This window comes from Euprymna scolopes, chromosome 6 (genome assembly GCF_053919585.1).
Source record: "Euprymna scolopes isolate OS-2025 chromosome 6, ASM5391958v1, whole genome shotgun sequence".
NCBI lineage: Eukaryota > Metazoa > Mollusca > Cephalopoda > Sepiida > Sepiolidae > Euprymna > Euprymna scolopes.
In genome coordinates, this window is record NC_136487.1 from 136,580,892 (window position 1) to 136,605,367 (window position 24,476).

General features: G+C 39.3%; 1 protein-coding gene across 1 annotated transcript in view; it reads left to right on the top strand.

Annotated features, from left to right (window-relative positions):
• LOC145277975 (midasin-like) overlaps positions 1-24,174 on the top strand; it is a 31,248-nt gene extending 7,074 nt beyond the window's left edge. Inside the window, exon 2 of the mRNA XM_080130110.1 lies at positions 7,310-24,174. Coding sequence (XP_079986236.1) covers positions 7,415-23,743 — 16,329 coding nt within the window. The 5' untranslated portion in view covers positions 7,310-7,414 and the 3' untranslated portion in view covers positions 23,744-24,174. The remainder of the gene's footprint in view (positions 1-7,309) is intronic.
• The last annotated feature ends 302 nt before the right edge of the window (positions 24,175-24,476 follow it).

A 24,476-nucleotide genomic window follows, 5' to 3' on the forward strand; every position in this document is an offset into this window, starting at 1 on the left:
TTTCAGTAAAAAAAAATTATATATAGTATTAAAAACTGCTTCCTCATACACAGTTAAATTGCAAAATGAAAACTATCCCGGAAAATACAGGGTATAATAAGTTGTTGCTCTTATTGATAAAATCAATTAAGGTAACTTGATTATGTAGTAGAGCTAACATCTATTCAATGTAGTCTCCTTCATCTTCAATCACCACCTTGATACAGGTCTGGAACTGGGAGCATGTCTTTTCCACAAGCGTCGACGGGAGCTCAGCAGATAGTGGCGATCAGACTGGCTTTGGTATTCAGGGGAGGTCATACGTTAATGTTCTCGACGTATAACCAAACAAAGTAGTCCAGCGGGTTCAGATCAGGGGTTGGGGGAGGGGCCAGTGAGAGAAGGGTACAAAGTCATAGCAGTCGTTCTTTGGTTTGCTGCCATACCCAGAGTCTGAGTTGCACCAGAGGATCACCACACTCTTTAGCACATCCAGGTACATTTTGGTGTTGACTTTCAAGCTTACTTTGAATATGTGGCCCTCACTTGAAACCATACCAAAGACCATGACCGAAACTGTTTTCATCACTCTGGGCATGTTCCTGTTATTCGTGGCAATTAAGCAATGCATTTTGAGGGTACTTGCAATGGCTCTGTTGTCATAACTTGGATTGGTAGAGCAGGAGTTGTACATCGGCACATCTCCGATCTCGCTCGTTGAACATTGTGGCACTTTCAGACATGATAGCAGGCTCCTATTCTTCTTGGGATTTGTACACAAGTGACCAACTAGTAGATGGTCTACAACAAAAACAGAAAACCGGTTTTCATCAAACAGAACTCGAATCGTATCTTTTAGGGCGACAATTTTATTGTTTCACCCTGTATACCGTTTCATAAACAAATCAAAAAAGTGGTCAGCTAGAGGAAGGATAGTAACTAAAATTAATATATTTTTTATAAAGAATAAACACAAAATGGATGAAAACAATTAGGGCATTTTTCTGTTATAGTCAACGGTATTTTTGGTATTGAAAATCAAATGAAAACATGCCATTTTTTGTTGTATTCAGGCCTATTTCGACCGAATGTCACATTTAAAATTGTTGCTAGCAAGTAGTCCTTTGATATTAAGACCGATGTATTACTTATAAATTCATTTGCACCATTTTTGAATATTGATGTTTACAAATCAATCCGGCCTCGTTTTCAAAAACAAGTCAACCCCATTCTCGTAATTTTATCGAGGGAGGGATTCGCCATTGGAAAGTTCCATCTGTTCAAGGAAAGTTTTCATATAATTTTGCTCTTCTTATGTGGCTTCCATTAAATGTTGAGAAAACTGATTTTATAGAGGAATGAGTGAAATCAAGTTTTATAAACATTGCTATTTGAGTTAAGGTAGAAAATTTTATTTAATACGTTTGATAATTTTTTTCTGTGAGTGATGTCTTCTTCTGTACTTTTATCAGCTTTATTTGATAACTTGTGTCAAAACGTCCTTCTACATAAAATATCAAGTTGACAAAGTTCTTGCGGCTTTTAACTTAAATTCAGATCAACATATCTCGGCTTAAACAAAAATATATTGATCGAAATAAACACTATCAGAGTCAACACCCTTTTGTCAATGCAAAATAAGTGAATTTATACCAGTAATGTAAAAATCTTGCGTTCTGGTGACAATGAAATCTCTGAAGGCGTTTTTGATACTGCTTAGGTTTTTGAAGCATTTCTCATGCAGAAAGTTGTCAAGATGCTTAAAAAGTGGTAGTCAGTAGGCGAGAGGTCTGGAGAGTATGGCGGATAAGGCAGTTTCATAGCCCAATTCATTCAACTTCTGCCCGGTAAATTTAGCAATGTGCAGTCAGGCATTGTCGTGGAGGAGAATGTGGCCTTTTCTGTTGACTAATGCTGTATTTTGTTAAAGTTTCTGATGCATTTCATCCATTTGTTCACGGTATTTCTCTGTAAAAGTTTTGCCTGCATTCAAAAAAACTGATGGCTGAGACTGATTGCAGACCAAACAGTCAGCATGACCGTCTTTTGGTACAACTTTGGCTTCAGGAAGTGTTGTGGAGCTTCGTTGGCATGTAACCACTGAGCTGAGTGTCATCAGTTGTTGTAAAGTACTTACTTTTCATCGCAAGTCACAACCCAATCGAAACTGATCATTCTTGTTGCATAAAAGAATGGAAGATGAAACTTCATAATGGCATTTCTTTTGGTTATTGTTCAATTTGTAAGGCACCCATTTATCATTTATCAAGTTTTTTCTGTTTTTTTTTTCTTTCCAATATCTTAAGTGATTGAAAATCGTAGACGTTGTCTAATTCAGAAGCAAGTTCTCAAACAGTTATGCATGTGATTGGCTTCAACTAAGTCTTTTAATTGATCATTGTCAAAATCCGATGGCTGACCACTACACTCAAGATTCATCACCACCACAAAATTTCTTAAACCACCATTGTGCTGTGCGTTCAGTAGCGGTCCCTGGGTCAGACGCTTCGTTGGTATTGCAAGCTGTTTCAGCAGCTTTTTGGTGTAGCTTGAATTGAAATAAGAAAATTGTGTGAATTTGCTTTTTTCCATCTTGTATTCAATATTCTGAAAAGAAGAGTACTTCTATGTTTCTCAATTCAGGCATGGATAGATGCTAATTTGGAAGATTGCACAATGAAAGATTTTCCCACTGGTCCTTTATATTTCTTGAAAGGAGAAAATATCAGAAAAATATAAACGAAATATCGTTCATATTTTTGATATTTTCTCTTTTCCACAACCGAGATTTGTAGTGTAATTCAACTCTTGTTGGTAGCTGAATACTTGATGCTTCGCCAGGCCTATCAAGAAAAAAGTTTCAAAAAGTTTATTGAAATTTAAAAAAAAAAAAAAACGATCAAAAATAAATTTAGCACGATTCAACTTTTTGGACCAACCTGTTTCTATTGTTGGTCAAGATGAGAATATTTTGTTTTTTAACTATATTTTATGGTACCACTTTTTTTACTGGTATCATGTTTAATGTTTGTGCAAAATTTGCAAAAATTCCAAGACTTAGTTATTAAGAAAAGTGCAGACAGACGAATGGACAAGGGTGAATTTACAGGTCCACCCTTTTTTTGTCGGGCGACCAATAAAATTTAAAATATAACAAAGTGTACAAAGACTATGCAGATTGATAGACTATTAAATTTTCTATAATTTGGTAATTGTTGCATATATTGTTCGACTGCTCTTTGTTATTATAAGAAGTAGGATAAAACTGCATAAGTTTTTTTCTTTTGACAAAGACGGGTATAGTGGAATTGGTTCCGGCTTAGCTTTTGTACCTCAAATTTTTTGTATCCTGAAAGACCTTTTATATGTAAATTGCCTATAATTAAATTTTATAATAAGGGTAAAACTAGAATGAAATGAGAGCAAAATAGTACCTAACCATAACTTGTTGGATATTAAAACATAATGCAATAATTTGTTAAAAATTTAGTACAAAAATGTGGAACCTTCTTTTGAGTGAGGCAATATCCAAACTTTGCAAAATGCTTTAAATTTTAAATTTTTTTTCAATTTTTTTTTTTTTTTTTTTTAATCCCTTTGCTCTTCACCTTGGCTTACTTATGGCCTCTTTGAAAAATAATCCAAGGAACCTTGTTTCTGCCCACTTTTTAATGGTTCTGAAATGACTCAAATGTCATAAAATTGTGCAATAGAACAACCTGTGTAAACTTTTAGTTTTTTTTGTTTTTCTATGAATTCTGTCAGTTTATGATACAAAGATAGGATTTCCTCCATTTTAAAGGTAAAATTGATTATTTACTTTCTTACAGCTAATTACCAGTTTCTAAGAAAAATGCAATCAAGAAAAATGTAAATGATTTTTTATTTTTAATTTTACTTGAAAAACCATTAACTTTCAGGGTTTTTTTTTTTTATAATAAGACTACACCCCCCCCCCCTCACAAAGATTTCAGAGGATGTACAATAAAAATTTTTTTTTTTAATTTTCTTGTCTATATTCGAATATGGTAAAAAATAATTGTAATGCATACATTAAATTTTCAATTTTTTTAATTTTAATTTATGGGAGAGTAAGTAAAATAAAAAAAAAAATTCAAATCCAAGAAAAAAAGTTTCCAAATAAAAATCAAGTTTTCCAGAATTTTATTTAAAAAATTAAGTCCATATTTACTGATGTGAAGGATTTTGAAAAACAACCTTCATTTGTCTGTTTTTGTTTATATATCAATTCAACATGTACATTGCTAACAGCCTTCTTATACATTTGCTTACCAGCAATGCTTCAAGCAAACTATAACTACACATTTCTCCCCAATTTTTTTTTTTTATGTTGTATACTAGCATTTCAGCCTGGCGTTGCCTAGGTGTTTGGAGGTGTATGTTGAGCAAAAAAAAAAGTGTTAGTAGGAAAGTAGGCTCAAACCCGTACCGCAAAGGAGGAAAAGAACGGGGGGGAAATCTTTGCTGTTACAACCACCGCCAAACCGGAAGTGATGTAGGTTTGAATTAAGGCTAGACAATCGAAAGGAGAGGATGACTTTTCAAAATTTCGAAAAAAAGCGCCCCTCCCCCTGTAGAAAAGTGCCCAGTTGAAGCCAATTTTTCGACCCAAACCGATTAAAAAGCTTGCCCTATCTCTGAATGCCCTTTATGTAAAATTTCAAATGTTTAGACCAGAAATTGTCTGAGTAATTTGGTAGAGACAGCAGTGGTCAAATTTTTTTTTAACTTTGACCCATATTATGACCTTAAAATTTATTGTTTTGGGCTCAAATCAAGTTATTAAGATCCATGTCCAAGGAACCTATATCTAAAATTTCAAGTGTTTATACCCACAATTGGTGGAGTTTTCAAAGGTCAAAGCGTTGAACTTTGACCCCTTAACAGCCAAATTTCTGGCCGAAAACTGATTGCAAAGATTTTCCCAAATCTCAGTACCCTGTGTATCAAATTTCAAGTCTGTAGACTTAAAATTGAGTTATTGCATAGGAAAATGTGTAAACACACACACTCACACAGAGACATGTTCACTTTTAGAGATATATAGTCTTCAAATGTTAAAAAAAAGAAAAAGTTCACACTGAAGGTAGTATTACAAATGAATAAGGAAAGATAATTGATAGGAAGGCCATCATCAATCGACCCCCCCCTCCTTTTTCTTCTAGCTGCCTGGGAATTTTCTTTCCTTATTTCTTTGTAATTTTATGTTTCTTAACCTTTTTAAGAAATGTGTATGCTATTGGTTTCAAAGTAAAATTTCACAAGCGTGTAACTAAAAACTCAGACTTTGAACAAGAGAAAAATCCCATTACTTTAAGCAAAAATAACATTGCAGTAAAGATCAAGCTAGATTTTATTAATTTTTTAATAGTAAATCAATAAAAACATTTGAACTGTGAAAACAGACAGAAGCACAATTTTATAATTGGGTAAAAATTTAATTCACTAAAATTTTCAACTTTGATTTGGAAGATAACTTAAAACCCTAAATTAAATCCACTAGACAAGTGTCCCTTTTTCTTTAAGATGAGACTGTTTTTATATGCATAGAAATTAGTAATAGGATGATTCTAAATATTTTTTTAAAATATCTTTATGGAAATCGCTCCAGGCAAGGCATAAATCAATTTGATGTAAGGAGCTAAAAGAAATGCTACTACAAAGTCACAGATCCAGAAAACGGCAATTCTCCCATTGTCAGAAGCATCAATCCTGGCATGTGAGGACTAAAGGACAAAATAAGCGAAGTGAGAGTTGCAACGTTGCCAAAAGTAAACTTAATCTCCACTTTCTACTGTATTTATTCTGATGCAAATATCATTTCTGTTATAATTGCAATTCTAAAATCGCCTTTCAAAAAAAAAAATGGTGGGGTGGGGGGGGGGCTACATCAGATATAATTTTCAAGTTCACAAATTTCTTAATGTTTTCTCTTTATGCATTGTCACCAAAATTTTGATAAACTTGTGAAATTTTCAGCTATATTTCTCATTTTCGCTGTATTTATTTCCTTATTTATCCACTTCTGCCATTTTCACCTGACAGTTCTTCTGGTGTCATCTTGATGATCTATAAATTTTACAGAAGTTTTAAATTTATCATAAATACCAGCAATAGAAAAAAGTCTTAAACAAAAAAAAATAAAATAAAAATCGTTTTAGGAATTGGAAATTAAACTAAAATTTTTCTGATACTGATACTTCCAAGAAATTCTGATTTAAAAAAAAAAAAAAAAAATTTAATTCGTGATTTCGATTAATTGTCCTAACATAGCATAAACATCAAGTGGAAAAACATAGGATTAAAAATAAATCTTCCATTATTCAAAATGGTAACCTAAAAAAAAAACTTAACACGATAATTATACAATTATAAAGAAAAGATTAACTTGTTTACATTCAAATTTGATCAAAATAAGCCAAAAAATGAATTGTTATCAAAATTGAAGTGTATTTCATTATATTTACCTATTTTTATGAACTAAATTGGCTGGTTTGTAATACTCATTCAATTAAAAAAAATTTTTGGTTTTATGTTGGATTTGAATATATTTTAATACTTATTGTATTCAATATGAATTCCACTTTGTTTTATATTTTTTAATTTTATTATGAGTAACATTTTGTTTTTTTAATTGTGAAAGTGACTGGTTATATATTTAAGTTTCCATTGTGATTTGACTTGTAAATTATCTTTTTTTTTCTTTTTATTTTGTTTTTTGTTTTTTCTGCTATCTTAAGGGCAGATCCTATTATGAAATCTTCAGTTTTATGCTTAGCATTTTTACAATATTTGAATTGGTTATTACTCACATTGACCAATCTGGTCATTATTCTATATGTTTATAGAGTATATGGGGCTTATTTCTACTTACATTTTGTCTATGAATTGCGTATAAACAATTGCGACTAGGATAAGATCAATTTTGTCGATACAATATTGTATTTCCTTTTTTAAATTTTCAATATTGTTATCCAAGAAAGAAAATAATTTTCTATCGTAGTGTAATGTTCACAAAGCTTTTAAATATTAAATGATTAATACAAAATCTAGATGAGAAAACGCTGTCAGTTCATGAAATGAAACCGAAAGAAAGCATGATTTTTGAAATGCAGTTGTTAGAAACTGATTCAAATCACGTCCCCACCCACATGAGTACCCCCCTCCTATATAGAGGTTTTGCTTCTTAGTCATGTACACATTTGCAGCTTTCAACTAGGATCTGGCCTTAAGTATTTGACAAACTTGTCATCGTGCATTACTGTATGAAATCAGATCCTGACAACAACCTATTTATTGCTTCTTGCAGAGGCTTTCACGCAGTAGCTTGGTGTTGGACACTCAGTGAGAAGACAGGAAACCCTTTTGATTGGAATTAAAAACCCTACGTACCATAAAAATTGAATCATCCAGCATGGCAACGCCGTTAACTGATATTGTTTACCAGCTTTGCAAGAGAAACCAGTATTGTTCCTCCAAGTTTCAAGACCTTCAACAAAAGGAGGAATGGACATTAAATGATAAGGAAAAAGTCTTGGCACTTTTCACAGAGTTATTTGTACAGCCGACGTGCACGGAGGATGTGACCCATTGTAGCAGCACAATTCTGCTAGATTTGGTTGAGCGTGTCAAAAATGTCGTCCAAGAAGCGACACCCGAACAAAGAGTTACGATGCACCAGATGTTCTGCATTGCTTTAAGCAAGGCTGTAACGGTTTGCCCCTCATTAAAACGTTTTTTTCTCTGCTACCTGAAGTCGAGCCCACCATTTCTTCAAACAGACCGCGATATTGAAGAACCAAAGTCAAAGAAAGTGAAATTAGACACCAGCCACCAACCTTTGTCAGAAATGCATCTGGATTTAATCCAAACAGCATATCGATGTGTTGTTATTCTTGGCAAAGAATCTGAAACTGTCCTTTCTTTGGAACATTTGTTTCCGTTTTTAACCTTTTCGAATAAGGATGTGCAGTGGTTTGCAGTTCAAACTTTGGCGACATTTTTACAGATGTCTGCACGGCAGAAGGACGTCTTTATGGGACATTATTTTCAAAAGGAAGAGATTGTTCAACTCTCACTTCGTTATCGAAAACTGCTTCTATGGCCAGAATTATCTGGAAACAGCCTAATTGTAAATGAAAAACAACTGCAAGTCCCCACTTATCTTGCAGACAATGGACTGCTCAGCCCCAAAGTAGTGTCAGTTAGTGGGGTTCTTTTGCCAAAATTGATATCTAGTCAACAGACAAATCCAAAGTGTCCACTCATTCCTGTGGCATCCACTATGAAAAATTTACAGAGCCTTGCAGAAGCTGTTGTCTTTGGTAAACCAGTTTTGCTTCAAGGTCCTGTTGGATCTGGTAAAACTTGCCTCGTTGAAACCCTGGCTCAAATGACCGGCAGACACAAAAGCCCTCAATTGCTGAAACTCCAGCTCGGGGATCAGACTGATAGTCGAGCCCTTGTTGGTATTTATCAATGTACCGATATTCCGGGAGAGTTTGTTTGGCAACCAGGTGTCCTTACACGGGCTGTTTCCGAAGGTTACTGGGTTCTTCTGGAAGATATTGACCGTGCACCAATGGATGTTATTTCGCTTCTACTACCTCTACTGGAAACCAACACCCTCATGATCCCAAATCGTGGGCAACAGATATCGGCTGCACCTGGATTTCAGCTCTTTGCCACACTTCGTGTTTTTCCTGGAACCGGAGTTTTGAGTAACACATTGAAAAGCAGCATGTCTGTTCTTTTAGAAAAGTCTTGGACTAAAGTGGATGTAGAACCTTTGTCGAGAAACGAACTGCATGAATTGATTTCTCAAAAATATCCCTCATTGCAGTCCATCATCAATCGTTTACTCGAGATATATTTCCTCTTGTCGAGAGGAGAACATGCAGGAACAATGGACGTTGAAGAATTTAAATCTCTCGGCTTCAAGTTCTTGTCTACTGATAAGCGCTTGATCTCCACGAGAGATCTCCTCAATTGGTGCAAGAGGATTCTCAGTCATGATTTAACATCATCAGCCATCACCAATCTGGTCTTCCAAGAAACTCTGGATTGCTATTGTTTTAGCATCAGTTGTCCGCAGCGCCGTCTTCAAATGGCAGAGGCCATGGGTGCAAAGTTAAACATTACCAAAGACCAGGCCGAGTACTACTGCATGAAATACAAACCAGCCCTGCAAATAACTGAAACTGAATTCAAAATAGGAAGAGTTGCTATCCCAAAACAAAAACAAAAGTTTAACCTATCGAAATCTCTAACTACATCTACACCCTTTTCATTTACTCGGCAATCAACAGCTCTTCTTGAAAAAGTGTCGGCTTGTGTCCTGCATAATGAGCCGGTTTTGTTGGTGGGAGAAACGGGTACTGGGAAAACGTCCACAATTCAGTACTTGGCACACCAACTGAAGCATAAACTACACATTATCAATATGAATCAGCAAAGCGATGGCACTGACCTTCTTGGGGGTTTTAAGCCTGTTGATCTGAAACTTGTTGTGAATCCATTCAAGGAATCGTTTGAAGAATTATTTTGCAAGACATTCTCGCGTAAGCAGAACATTGTCTTTTTAACACACATTGAAAATTGTTTCTCTAAGAAAGCCTGGAAAGACCTCTTGGCATTATTTGAGCACACCATAAAGTCCGCTGTCAAAAATCAAGCTGAACAATCTGAAATGTGGAAATTATGGAAGAAACAAGAGAAGAAACTCAAACAGTTGCAACTTCAAATACAGAGGACAGAAGATGCGATGGCATTTGCTTTTGTTGAGGGCACTTTGGTAAAAGCTTTGAGGAACGGTGATTGGATTCTTTTGGATGAAATCAACCTTGCAACTGCAGAGACATTAGAATGTCTCACAGGTCTTTTAGAAAGTGAGTCTGGGTCTGTGGTCCTCTCTGAACGGGGAGATGTTGAAGCAATAAGGAGGCACCCAAACTTCCGTTTGTTTGCTTGCATGAATCCAGCCACAGATGTCGGTAAGAAGTCTCTGACACCCAGCTTAAGGAACCGATTTATGGAATTTTTTGTCGACGAACTGACGGACGCACAAGATCTAAAAATCCTTGTGAATGATTATCTTGCTGGTTTGTCTCCGTCACCCTCCCAGATTGACGGATTAGTGAATTTTTATCTGCAAGTAGTAAGGGTTGCGGCAAAGCAACTCACTGACGGAACCGGTCATAAACCGCATTACAGTTTAAGAACTTTCTGTCGTTCTCTTATGTGCTCCGCTCTCAATCCAGCTCAAAATGTGACTCGTTCACTCTACGAATGTGTTTGTATGAGTTTTCTAACCCAACTCGACCGTTCATCATACCCGATCGTTGAACAGCTTGCCTCTCGATTTCTCCTTGAAAAAAATGACCCCAAATCCTTTTTGAAACGACCCATGCCTGAACCAAGTGGTAAACATGTATGCATTGAAGGCTACTGGATTCCAACTGGTCATTGTGAAGTGAATGTCCCGGAAAAATATATTCTCACACCTTCTGTCCGTGCAAATCTCAAAGACTTATCAAGAATTGTCTCTATGGGGCGGCACCCTGTATTACTTCAAGGAGAAACCTCTGTTGGTAAAACCAGTTTGGTTCAATGGCTTGCTGCCTCCAGTGGAAATAAATGTGTCCGTATTAACAACCATGAACATACGGACCTACAAGAGTATCTTGGTACTTATGCTGCTGATAGTATGGGCAAATTGGTCTTCAAAGAGGGCATCCTCGTACAAGCTATGCGACAAGGATTCTGGATAATTTTGGATGAATTGAATTTGGCTCCAACTGATGTTCTTGAAGCTTTGAATCGTTTATTGGATGACAACCGTGAATTGTTTATTCCAGAAACTCAGGAAATGGTAAAAGCTCATCCAAAATTTATGCTCTTTGCCACTCAAAACCCTCCTGGCCTCTATGGTGGAAGGAAAACCCTTTCAAGAGCCTTCCGGAACAGATTTATCGAGCTTCACTTCGACGAAATCCCAAGCATTGAATTAGAAACGATTCTTAGTCAAAGGTGTGACATTCCACGTTCTTATGGCAAAAAACTTGTGAAGGTCATGTTGGAACTCCAGACTCGTCGGAGCAGTTCTGGTATCTTTGCTGGAAAACATGGATTTATGACTCTGCGTGACCTCTTTCGTTGGGCTGACCGTTATCACTGCCCAGGTGTGGACACTAGCAATTATGATTGGGACCAGCATATGGCCGATCATGGATTCATGCTCCTAGCCGGCAAAATGCGAAAGCCTGAAGAGGAAGACATTGTTCAAGAAGCCCTACAGAAATATTTTCGCAGAAAAGTCACCCCTGACAGTCTGTTCAACGTTGCACCAGAACCATCCCCGACAACTGCGGAAATGCTGAAGAAACTTACTGGAGAGACTATTGATAACTATGAGCATATCTTCTGGACCCCGAATTTTCAAAGATTGGCGGTTCTCGTTGGTCAAGCGATGAAATACAAAGAACCTGTTTTGCTTGTCGGTGAAACAGGTTGTGGGAAGACCACTGTTTGTCAGTTGTACGCAGCAATGAACGAAACCGAATTGTATACTGTTAATTGCCATTCTAATACAGAAAGTGCAGACTTCTTGGGTGGTCTGCGACCAGTTCGGTCTCATGAAGACATGATCAATGGAGACGAAGAACCGAGCCAACAGAAGCTCTTTGAATGGGTCGACGGTCCTCTGGTGAAAGCCATGAATAACGGTTGTCCATTTCTGGTTGATGAAATTTCATTGGCTGAAGATTCAGTTTTAGAAAGATTGAACAGTATATTAGAACCAGAACGCACCCTATTGCTTGCGGAGAAAGGAATCGAGAATCAAGAAAATGTGCCTGAAATTGTAGCCAAAGAGGGGTTCTGCGTCTTTGCAACAATGAATCCGGGCGGTGATTTTGGCAAGAAAGAACTCTCTCCTGCTCTTCGTAACAGATTTACTGAAATTTGGTGTCCACAAATTCTTTCCTCTGGAGATATGGTCAGCATCATCCAACACAATTTACAACCCAGCATCCGCTTCTCTGAAAGGCCTTCTAATGAAGACGAAGAAGAAGAGATGGATATAGCCAATGCTATGGTAACATTTACCGAATGGTTTGTTTGTACCGATATGGGAAAGAAATGTGTCGTGAGCATCCGAGATCTTCTTTGCTGGGTGCATTTCATGAACACTTGCTCACTGTCCTACGAAGATGAGGACGATTACATGGATATATCAAAAGTTGATCCCTGCATTTCCTACGTGCATGGTGCCTGTCTTGTATTCCTTGATTGTCTAGGAACCGGTTCCACTTCTCAGGCTGGACGAGATTCAGAAGTACACAGCTTTCGCGACGAATGTCTGCAATTCCTACTTTGGCAGGTGAACAATAGTTCCACTCAGAAATTCAACTTGGAATCCTTGGAACTTATGGACAAAAAGCATGTTTATCCCAACCAGATTGCCCGGACGGAAGCATACTTCACAGTTCCACCTTTCAGTATCCCAGTGGTAGAATCTAGCATATACAGAAATGAAAAGTATGCATTTCATGCCCCAACAACTTGCATGAATGCGCAACGAGTACTTCGAGGCTTGCAGCTTTCTCGACCAATCTTATTGGAAGGCTCACCTGGTGTTGGCAAGACCAGTTTGGTTGCTGCCATCGCTGCAGCAGCCGGACGAGAGTTGGTCCGTATTAATTTATCAGAACAGACTGATATTGCTGACTTGTTTGGATCTGACTTACCCATTGAAGGTGGGGATGGTGGCGTATTTTGTTGGCGCGATGGGCCATTCCTACAAGCACTTAAGGCTGGACACTGGATCATTCTTGACGAGTTAAATTTGGCATCGCAGTCAGTTCTTGAAGGTCTGAACGCTTGCCTTGACCACCGCGGAGAAGTATTCGTCCCAGAGTTAGGGAGGACCTTTTACATTCAACATGCCAACACACGCATATTTGGCTGTCAAAACCCGTACCATCAAGGTAGTGGGCGAAAAGGATTACCAAAGTCTTTTCTCAATCGATTTACCAAGGTATACATTGACACCCTCAGCCGAGGTGACCTCCAACTGATAGCAAACACCATGTTCCCATCAATTCCTGAGAAACTCCTTTCCAACATGGTCCTTTTCAACATGAAAATCCACAGTGAGGTTGTTAGCTCTCGTAACTGGGGCCACAAAGGTGGACCCTGGGAATTTAACCTGAGGGATCTGTTTCGCTGGTGTGAATTACTTATTGAGAACCAACCTCCAGATTCTTATGATCCAGGTGAATACCTAAGTCTCATCTACATCGACCGAATGCAAACCCAGCCAGATAGAGACCATGTAGTTGAACTCTACCAGCGTACGTTTTCATGTATTGCCCCCATCTATCGTCCGAGCGGGCTCTTCTCATTGAGTCTGGACTGGGTACAATGCGGCCATTCGTTTTTGCAGCGTCATGAAGAACACTCGATGCCGGTAGATGTGAAGAAAAACTTAAAGCTGCTGCCAAGCATGCTTCCTGTTCTTGAATCTGTCTTGAAATGCGTTCAAATGAATTGGCTCACGATTCTAGTCGGTGAATCGGGAAGTGGCAAAACCAGCACGGTTCAAATGCTGGCTGATCTTACTGGCAACAATCTACAGATCCTCCCCATGAACAGCTCCATGGACACTACCGAGCTTCTTGGTGGTTTTGAGCAAATTGACATCAGCTGCCACATTGAAGAGGTTGCAACGAGCATAAAGCTGTCGATCGACAGCCTCTCTCGCAAACTGCTTCCACTTTCACAATTTACGGATGTTGAGAATAATCTTGCATGCATCCACCATATGTGGCATAAATACTGCAAGGATGTGCAGAAACACCAACGTGCGCATTTGACTAACACTGAAGAAATCCGATACTTGAAAAAACAGCTCAAAGATTTGAAACTCATACTTGTCCAGTTGCTTGACTTAAATGATGACGACAGTGACGAATTGCTCGAGATCGATATTCAACTTAATAGTTTGAAGCAGTCGTTAACACACATGGAAAGTACCACAAACATTAACGGGTTTGAATGGATCAATAGCATTTTAGTGAAAGCATTGTTTTCAGGTGATTGGTTATTGATCGACAATGTTAACTTCTGCAGTGCATCCGTATTGGATCGGTTGAACGCTTTATTAGAACCGTCTGGTGTTTTGACAGTGAGTGAACGTGGTGTAATTGACGGTGAAATCCCTGAAATTGTACCCCACCCCAATTTCAGACTTTTCTTCACGATGGACCCCAAATATGGAAACATCTCCCGTGCCATGCGGAACAGGGGTATTGAGATTTTCATTCTTAACAAATCTGACAAAAACGTAGAGACCATCGATATTACTAACGGAGGCTCAAAGACTATTTCTCAGTTGCCGCTATCCTCCCTTCCACTTGCTCACCAATATTGTTCACACCCGCTGTTGACCCACGCGCAACATTTGGTCAGTGTGTACATCCAAGTCCTCAGGCAACTGCTCTCTTCTCAGTATAGCTGCCCAAACGTGTCCACATCCCGTTGGCCTTTAGTCAGCTTCATTCATCTCGTGTCCAACCATGTCCACAGCCAAAATTGGAAGTTTTGCAGCGAGCTCATCTCCCCACTCCTAACCGAGGTTCAGTTGGAAGTCAATTGCTCTGAAGTGTCTACCTTTGATGGTTGGAAAGCTGTGTGTAGTCAGCATGACCTCCCAGAATTGACCCAGGTCACCCTTGTTGCTTTGTTTGACCATCCGCTCAAAGAGATTCTCCAGAATTATCTTGTTAGCATGAAAACCAGTAGTAACGCTGCTGAAATCTTGATGAGAGGTCCGTATGACTTCCGTTGGAATCGGCAGGCTTTGCATAAAATGATAGCCGCAAGCAAGTCAGAATCAAATGCTACTATGTGCTTGTTTGACCAATTGACTGGAGTCATAAACAGAATTAGGCTGTCACAGGTGCTCACTGTGGAATGGCAGTTGAGCCAAGAAAAGGTAAAAAAGTGGGAAGTACTTTGCGAAGGAGCCCAGCACATGAGAACAGAAAAGTCTGCGCACTTGGAAGTGTTTGTCTACATTGACAATGTCCTCGTGCTCCTTCGACAGGAATTACGAGCTGCCTTCACTGAACAAGGAGATTGCTCGGATAAGCAATTCTACCAGATCTATTGTGGTTTGGCTTGGTTAAACCGTCTCTTGGATGTTGCCTTGCAGCACTTGGAAAAAGATCTCTCGTTGCCGACCGAAGCGAAACTGAGCTTAATTTGGAACTGGACATTTAGCAAGTTGCTTATGCCTCTCCTCGGAGATAACAGCCCTGTGAAACTCTCAGACAAAATCGAGAAAGTTATCAATCACATTCATAAATTACTTAGCAACCAAAACTCTGCTTCGAAGTTGTTCAAGAAAATGCTTGCTGGCTGGGGCAATCCACAGCCATTTGTTTCTGAGCAACAATACAAACGATGGAAAAAGTTGGAGAATCTTGCTAAACAAATCGAGATTTTTGGTAAAGGAAAAAACCAGCAGAGAACTCATACTTTGGAAGACATCCTAAAGTTGGACAGAACTTCCATAACGGATCAGTTTTTGCAATTGATTTCTGAAATTAGTTCCAACTCTAGCATAAAATCAGAAGAAACTGATATCTTTGAGTCACTCTTCAAAGATTTGGAAAACAAGATCAATAGCGTCGTCTCTATCGCAGACGATGACGGTGAAGAGACTTCTAAAACCTCGTCTTCCGATAGTATTGTCCCTGCAGTTGTAAACATCAAGCAACAGCTTTGGCCATTGTATGAACATACCGTTTTGGCTGTGGAAAGAAGGATCTTGAATTTATTGTTAGAGCAACAGGAGCCGCAATTGGCCACGTGGCTGCCGTGTATGATAGAATTCATGAAACAGCATCTACCCGTGTCTCCGCTTAACTTGGCCGAATATCAAAAACTTTTCACCAGTTTAGGGCAAGGAAATTCCAAAATCTTCTTCTCCTCGATTTTCCTTTGTTATTATCTACATTGGTGGCAGAACTCCGTTAACAGTTTGAAGTCGGATTCAAAAACTAGCGAGATAACTTTATTCTCGCCTGATGTCAAAGGACCTGGAATTGCAGTCAGCAGCTGTTTGTCAGAAATCCTCAACAAATTGATCTCCAATCATGTCAATACCACATCTCTCAATGATAGCGCACACATTTTCAGCGACACCAGTATCTTGCTCCCTGAGGTAGGAATTGGTCACCACAAGGATACAGCACAGCTCTTTGCACAAATCAGAAATCATCTTTGGGTTCATACGGCACCGCTGTCAGGGCCCCAATTCAATGCAAAGAATGTTGAACAAAAAAACATCCTGGAAACTCTTCAGCACACTCTAACTGTGATTGGTTTGAGCTTACCCCAATTCTGTGATTCAGATATTCCTGATTTACATGTATTGACCAATCAATCCGGAATGATGAATCCTTATCATTTCACAGAGAAATTAGAAACCTTTCTCTCTCAAATCAAAGAATGTTCTTTCTTTGATGATGTTGTGATTATGTTGACGAAAAAGGCCATAACTAATGTTCAAGAAATGTTTATGTATGACGAGTCATCGTCTATAATGGGCACAGGTTCCAGTCTGGTCCTTGTTGGTCTTTTACAGAGCTACCTTCTGGGCCCTCGCGGTCATCTTGATCCTGTCGAAAGAGACAAACTGAAACTGTCTCATGGCCAAGAGGACTTGGAGATGATCAGCCTCGAGCTTAACATGGAAAACGTCTTTGCCGAATTGATGACAGGTCGCTCGTTCACTGATACATGTCATAATCAGTTACATCCACACATCATCTGGCTAATGGAACATCGTGAGAAGTTAACGAACAAGGTTCATTGCTTACAGAGTAGAACAGCATACAGGCCGAATGTCTCTCTCTTTCCGATGCTTAAAAAGGATTACCAAAACTTTTTGCAGTCGGGTGGCTCCTGCGAATCCATCTTGAACCTTCTGCACAAAGCTAAATCTCTCAATTCTTCAAATGCTACCTCAGGCAATGACCTTTCACAGTTCCTTCAGGAGGTGCATACATGGCAAAGGACACTACACAATTTCATAGAGAACATGAACGATGATTACTCCGTTTACAAAGATATTTTGGCACCATTTTACTCATCCCTTCATCGGATGAGTCATGGATTTGGGTTGATTGCTCAAGCATTACAGGTCGCTAACAACCGGAATCGGCTTTCCAAATTATACAGCCAGCCAAAAGAACTCGGACATTCCTGGCTTGAGGACCTATACATGGGCATGAGTAAATTCCCCAGCTGCAGTCATGCGTTTCCGGACTTGTTAAGATTGTCCATGGCTTTAACATGTGATCAGTCACTCCATCTAAGTCAGACGCTCATATCCGAAAAGAATGAGAAGTTGGAAGCCAACCAAGAAGTTTTCTCTCGGCTTCTACTTAGCGGTCTTCTACATTTGAAAAACCATGTCCTGTCCTCTCGTCAGCTCTCCTTGGATGTTCTCGGTCACCTTTCCAACATTCTTGACCTTTTTGTGTCCGCCTGGCGGAAGAGAGAAGAGGAAAAAAAGAAACTGGAACAAGAAAAGGAAAGCCTGTATCGATTCAAAACTGTTTATCATGATAGTGGTCCGGATGACGAACGTCTCGGTGAAAAAGATTTTCAGCAGAGATTTCCAAATTTTGAGAAGGATTTCGTTGATCTCATGCCAAGTGAACTTTCCTCGGAAAAGCTGCCAGAGCCAGACGAAAGTAAGACTAATGACACTGCCGACAGTGATGGCAGCATCTCTTTGATTTTGTCTAAGGAAGAAATGAAGGAGATTTACAATATTCATCAACAGCTGTTTACTGTATTCACCAAGCCATTGCATTGGATGATTTGTGAACAAGAGCCAAAGGAGACTGGCACTAATGTAGATCTTCTAAAACCATTCTTCCTCACATACAAGACCATTACATCATTGTCTTCAGAACTAGCTAAATGTTGGCATGAGTCTTATGACAATCGGGTGATTGGTGGACATTTATTGGTAACTGCGGCCTTGGAAGAAGTAATAAGTCGGCCATCTTTTGCACAGCTGGGTGTTGTGCAAAACCCTGTTGCCGACTCTTGCTATGATGTGTATCGTGATGCCAATATCACAGAGATTATTCAGTGCGAGCCAGTTATCCGACGTCTTCTGCAAAAATTGCATCAATTGCAGGAGGAATGGCCAGAGCATCCTGCTTTGAAACAACTCGAAACAATAGCCAACAGAATTCTGTCATTTCCGCTGACAAGCCCGATAATGAAAGTGTTATCTGGTCTGGAATTCCTGTTGCACAAGGCCCAAGATTGGGAAAGTGTGGCAGCTAAACATGTTTCCTTGGAAGCAGAGCTGCACGATATCTCTAACCTTGTTGTAGATTGGCGCAAATTTGAACTTGGTTACTGGAAGAACTCGTTAGACATGACACATCATGAAGTTGAAAGTGAGGCTTCACGATGGTGGTTTCATCTTTACCAACTCGTGTTTGCTTTCATTCAACCAACGTCAGATGCAGACACATCTAAACCAGCTTCAGATTTAGAGAAAGAAATTATTGCTTCTCTTAAACAGTTTTTGGAAAATTCCAATCTTGGAGAATTTAAAGTCAGATTGCGAATTGTATATGCATTCCATTGTCAGCTAGCAAACATCGAGTCTACTCCGAAACAGAAACTTTTATTGAAGCTTTTGTGGAACATCCATGAATTTTACAAACAGTTTTTACCAGCGGTTGAATCTGAAATCGAACAGAGACGTATTCCAATTGAAAAGGAACTGAAAGGTTTTGTGAAAATAGCCCGATGGAGTGACATTAATTATTGGGCATTGCGGCAGGCGACAGAAAAGACGCATCGAACCATCCATAAGCACATCCAAACATTTAAGAAAGTACTATTGGAATCCGTTAAAAGTGTGCTTGTGAAGAACACTGCTGGATCGCAACAATCCGAAACAAAAGAACTTGCACCTGAAATTTGGCTCCAATCAGTAATGTCGGCAGAAGGCTCTAAGAATGTTAATGTCACCCCTGACATCTGCCTATCCGATACACCTGAAGGAAGCTTATTGTCTCGGCTTCCCACTCTTTTATACAGGTTAAACAAACATTACATGAATTTCCAGAAGAAAATTCCGTATCCGAAAATGCTTCTGGCATACGACGAGTTCACTTGTGAATTGATTGAAGGCATCGAGGAACGAAAAACATTGACAGTCAAGCAGTCGTCCAGTTTAGAGAAGCAGAAAAAAGAAGCCAAACACATAAATTTGAAACAGAGGCAAGGCTTAGCTAATCTATACAGGCACTTGTCGAAAATAGGTTTGTCCTATAAAAAGGGTTTGATTCGATCCGAAGAAGATCATGGGGATGCCTTTTTGTATATCAGTCCAGTTGATGTCAGAGCCACTGTAGAAATCGTAGGTACAACCTCGGATATTCATGAACCAGTCTTTAAGAGTATGTGGATATCCAGCCAACAGTTCTACCTGAACTGTTTGTCCCGTCACAGCCAGTTAAAAACCATTCTACAGAACCCAGAAGCAAAAGATTTTGGCCTTGCCAACATCGATCGATGCCGTGGGTTTAGTGAACATATGAATCAGATTCTCCTTGACCAACATTGCATGTTGTCAAAGTTGTCCACCAACTATTTTGAGTTGCGCAAAATTCTCACCACCCTGAAGTGCCCCAATTTGCACAAGTCCAACTCCCTGCCGCCTCAGAAAGAATTCTCTGGGTGGTTGAGCAGCTTAGAAAACGTTGCCGTTAAATGCTCACAAGGTTTGAGCCAATTCCAGATCCTTCTTAAATGCTGCCCTCTCTCTTCACATCACGGTTCTTGTCACACACCTCTTCCAGCCCACACTTTACCACAGTCCTCGTTCATGTCAATTAACGACCCCACATGGAATATATGCATGGAGAAGGTTGAAGAAATTCTGTCCCACTTGAAAATCATCTTTAAGAAACTGTTGACAAAATTACGGAATAAAACTCTTTATTCTTGGAATGATTTGTACGTACTCGAGTCGGGTTATTCACGTTTGCGTGAGTCACTTGTTCCCTTGCAGCAAATTGAGTTGATGTTTGTGGAGCCTGAGTATGGATCCGACAGCTCCTTCACAGAGTGTCTAACGTTCTTGCAGTCTGAGATCCAAACTGCAACTGATGCATTCTTCTTTTGGCATAAAAAGCAGAGGCCTGATGAGATAAGCGCTTTGATAAAACAGTGTCAAGGCCAACCGAGACAGCTGACCACAGTATCTTTAGAAGAGGATTCTGAGAAACCGTTTGAGCCCCTTCCTGACGATAATTTATTGAAGGATTATTTTGATGAGCTTATTGCAAAAGTTCTCTTCCCCATTCAGAAACTGCTGGAAAATCGTAAAGAAATGGAAGAAAAATCCAAGAAGATGGAATCCGAGACCTCAGAAAAATCTGGCGTTTCAACAGAAAGTGACACTGAAATCTTGAACGGCCATTTGACTAAACATCTGCACAAGACTCTCTTTGATGATATCGAAAACTTAAATTGTGACACTCTCATGCAAACTATAAACCAGGTTATTGATACATTAACTTCATCCTGGGATCATATCCTAAAAAGCAACCACCAGGAAATTTCATCAGTTGTTTCCATGAAATCAATGTGGTTACAGTCCTTGATGAGTTGTCTTCCCTTGCTTGAACTCTTCAGTTGCTTAATTGAGAATTACCTTCTCTACTTGGTAATTACTCACCAAATCAGTGGAAAGCTTTACAACAGTCTTTTGGTTCACTTCATTGAGCTAGCCACCAAAGGTTTCTATGTGCTTCCTGAAATCTCAGAAAACACCCAAGAAGGAGCGACCCAGTTTGAGGACCAAGAAGGTGGCGGCATGGGCACAGGGGAAGGTGTCAAAGATGTTTCTGACCAAATAGAAACCGAGGATCAGTTGGAGGATGTAAACCAGAAAGATAAACAGCAGAAACCAGAACAAGATTCTGAGGAGCAGCCTGATGTTGAAGCTGAAGATAATGCCATTGAAATGTCAGATGATTTTGACGGCAAAACTCACAACCCCGATGAGGAATTTGATGAAAATGATGAATCCGAAGATGAAGCCGAGAACGATCTGGACAAAAAAATGGGAGAGGTTGATAGCAAAGAAGCAGATAAACTTGATGATCAAATGTGGGGTTCGGATGAAGAAGAGGACGAAGAAAAGTCTGAAGAAAAAGATGAAACAGGTCCTGGTGCTGGTCAAGATGGTGATGATGAGATTGTTGCCAAGGATGGTGATGACGATGACAAATCTGAGAAACCAAATAAAGATTCAAAGCCAGCAGAAAGTGAAACGAAAGAGGAGGATGTTGAAGAGAAAATCAATGAACCTGAATCGATGGATCAGAGCGAGTGCGATGACAAAGTAGATCCGTATCACGGCAAGGATCAAAAAGAAGACGAGAAAGCTGAAAATCTTGATCTTCCGGACGATCTTAAACTAGATGAGGCAGAAGCAGCTGGTGACGAAAAAGACGAAAATGCCGCTCCTGAGAGTCCTCCCACTGCTGAAGATGCCAAACCTGATGAGTTTAAGGAAACTGAAGAATCAAGAGAGAGTGATGCTGCTGCTGATGACAATGAAGAAGATAAGAATGATGCTGCTGAAAAGGAAGATCCGTCGAAAAAGGATGAAAACCAGACTCCTGAGGATGCTGCTCCGATGGACGTTGATGATGTAGAAGATGGTGACGGAGAGAAGCAAGATGCCGATGTGGACGATGGAGATGAAGACAAGAAGGAGAAAGCTGATAAGGAGGAAGAGGAGTCTTCGGAAGCAGCACCTCAAATTAAGGAAAAGAAAGTTGAAAGTGAAGAAGAAAACATGGAAGAAGATGATAACGATAATGAAACCCCAGAAGCCCACACCGATAAATTCTATGGTGTCAGCGAAGACCAAAAACAAAATACTGAACTATCAGATTTGGCACAAGATATTGGTGGCGAAAGTAACGGTGACCAACAGCAGCAACAACAGGTTGAAGGTGCAAGTGCTCCTTCAGAAGAGATCGAAAGTTTCCCCAGCAAGTCTTCTACAGACGTTACAAAGGGTTCTACTTCTAAAGGCCATCAAAAGCCTGAAGGTCTGAAGCCAAGTAGCAATGATGCTGACCGTAGTCTTGGAAGCATGGAAGAACAGTACGAAAAGCACATGAAAACTCTCGAAGAAGTCCATCATCCAACAGAAGGTGAGGAGCAGAGAGAAGACGAGGCTGAACAGAATTCGAAGTCTGACCTCTACCAGCATGTGTCCGATGCTTCATCACATTACACTCAACAGATGATCGACGTGGCTACCGAGAAACAACAGTCAAACCTACCTCAGTACGAAGATGTGGAGGAAGATGATGATGAAGACGATGACATTGAATCCATCAAAGATTCTGATGACTCGTATATCGAAGAGGACATTGATGAAGATGATGAGGAAGATGACGATGATGTTGAGATGATAGATTCGAACGTTGTTGGAGGCAACTGGGATGAAATTGAAGAATATGTTGTTGATGATGATGACGAAGACGAGGAAGATGAAGAAGTTGTGGCGGATATTATGCCTCCAAAACCGGATTTTGACATAGAAAGTTTAGTTGACCATTCCGAAGATAAGATAACGAAGGATGATGCTAGTCGACCCCCTGAATCGACGATCCATACATCAATGAAATATCTTGATAGGGACGACCTGGTTGATATCGAAGAATTGCGAGCAGAGATCGAGGAGCAGTTGACTGTCTGGTCTAATAACCAGCTGTACGGGAATACAGCAGCTGTAGAACGGCAAGCGAACGATTTATGGCAGCTTTACGAACAAGTGACAGGTAACTTGTCTCAGGAGCTCTGTGAACAATTGCGCCTTGTTCTTGAACCATCCCGAGCAACAAAGCTAAAGGGTGATTACCGTACGGGCAAAAGAATCAACATGAAGAAAGTGATTCCTTACATTGCCAGTCATTTCCGCAAAGACAAAATCTGGCTTCGTCGTACAAAACCAAGCAAACGTGATTACCAGATTCTATTGGCAGTTGACGATTCCTCTAGCATGTTGGATAACCATTCGAAACAACTTGCCTTTGAATCTCTGGCCGTTATTGCAAACGGCCTCAGCTTGCTTGAAGTTGGGGAATTGTCGATTTGTAGCTTTGGGGAGTGCGTACGAGTTGTCCATCCATTCAACGAACCTTTCAGCTATCAATCTGGTTCCCGTCTGCTACAGCACTTTACGTTTGCCCAGAAAAAGACGAACATTGCTCAGCTCTTGCAGCATTCGACATCTATGCTATTGCAGGCTCGCGAGCACCACCAGGGCCAAATAAGTAACCCTGACCTTTCACAGCTTCTGCTTATTGTGTCCGACGGGAGAGGTTTATTTGCCGAAGGTGTGGACTTTGTAAAAGCTGCTGTCCGTCAGGCTCGCAGTGCCAACATTTTTGTGGTCTTTGTTGTGCTTGATAACCCGTTGAACAAGGATTCTATCCTTGACATCAGGATTCCCATATTCAAAGAGGCTGGTCAGCTTCCGGAAATAAAATCTTACATGGACCATTTTCCTTTTCCATTTTATATCATCCTAAGAGATATAGACTCATTGCCACAAACACTGGGTGATGCCCTACGACAGTGGTTTGAATTGGTTACTAGTGAACAACAATAATATCCTTCACTCTCCAACCTTTTTTAGCCAAACATTAATAAATAAAAAAAAAAAAATAAAAAAAAACTGACAAGAACACATAAGTCTATGAGAAACCCACCAAATTCTGAATTAGACTTCTTTTAAAAATGAACTTAGCATTTTAAAAAAAAAAAAAAAGTTTTTTTTTCTTCTTTGTGGCAGTCCTTTTCTATAAATTTAGTTCATAACTTGCTAACACGTACATATAATCGCATTTGTTCTATCCAGTATTGTAAAATTTGAATAATGTAATAAAACAACTTGTTTTTAACAAGATGGACATATTTAAGTAACTCTATTTGTGGGTTTATTTTTTATTTTTTTTTTTTGTATTATTGGAAAAATTGAGTCCTACATTTATTTGCTGTTTATATAACGTATCATCTTATAATAAAAAAATACCTTTTTGATATGATTGTTTTATGTATTGTTTTGTTCTCATTTCTTTTAATTCTTGATGAAATCTTGTGGCGAGGGGGGGGGGGGCAGACAAGTTTCCGAAATTGCAATCTTTTGGGTCAAATTTTCAAGACTCAAGTTTTCTAAACTCACTAAATATAATAGTACCATTCGTAGCAAGCAAATTAAATTTAAATAAGATAGCTATATAATTTAACAATAAGTATAGTAATCTATCTATCAACTATTATATAAAAGGAACTTTCTGTGCGTTTGTTTCCTATATACTCCAAAACGGTTGGTGTGTGATTTT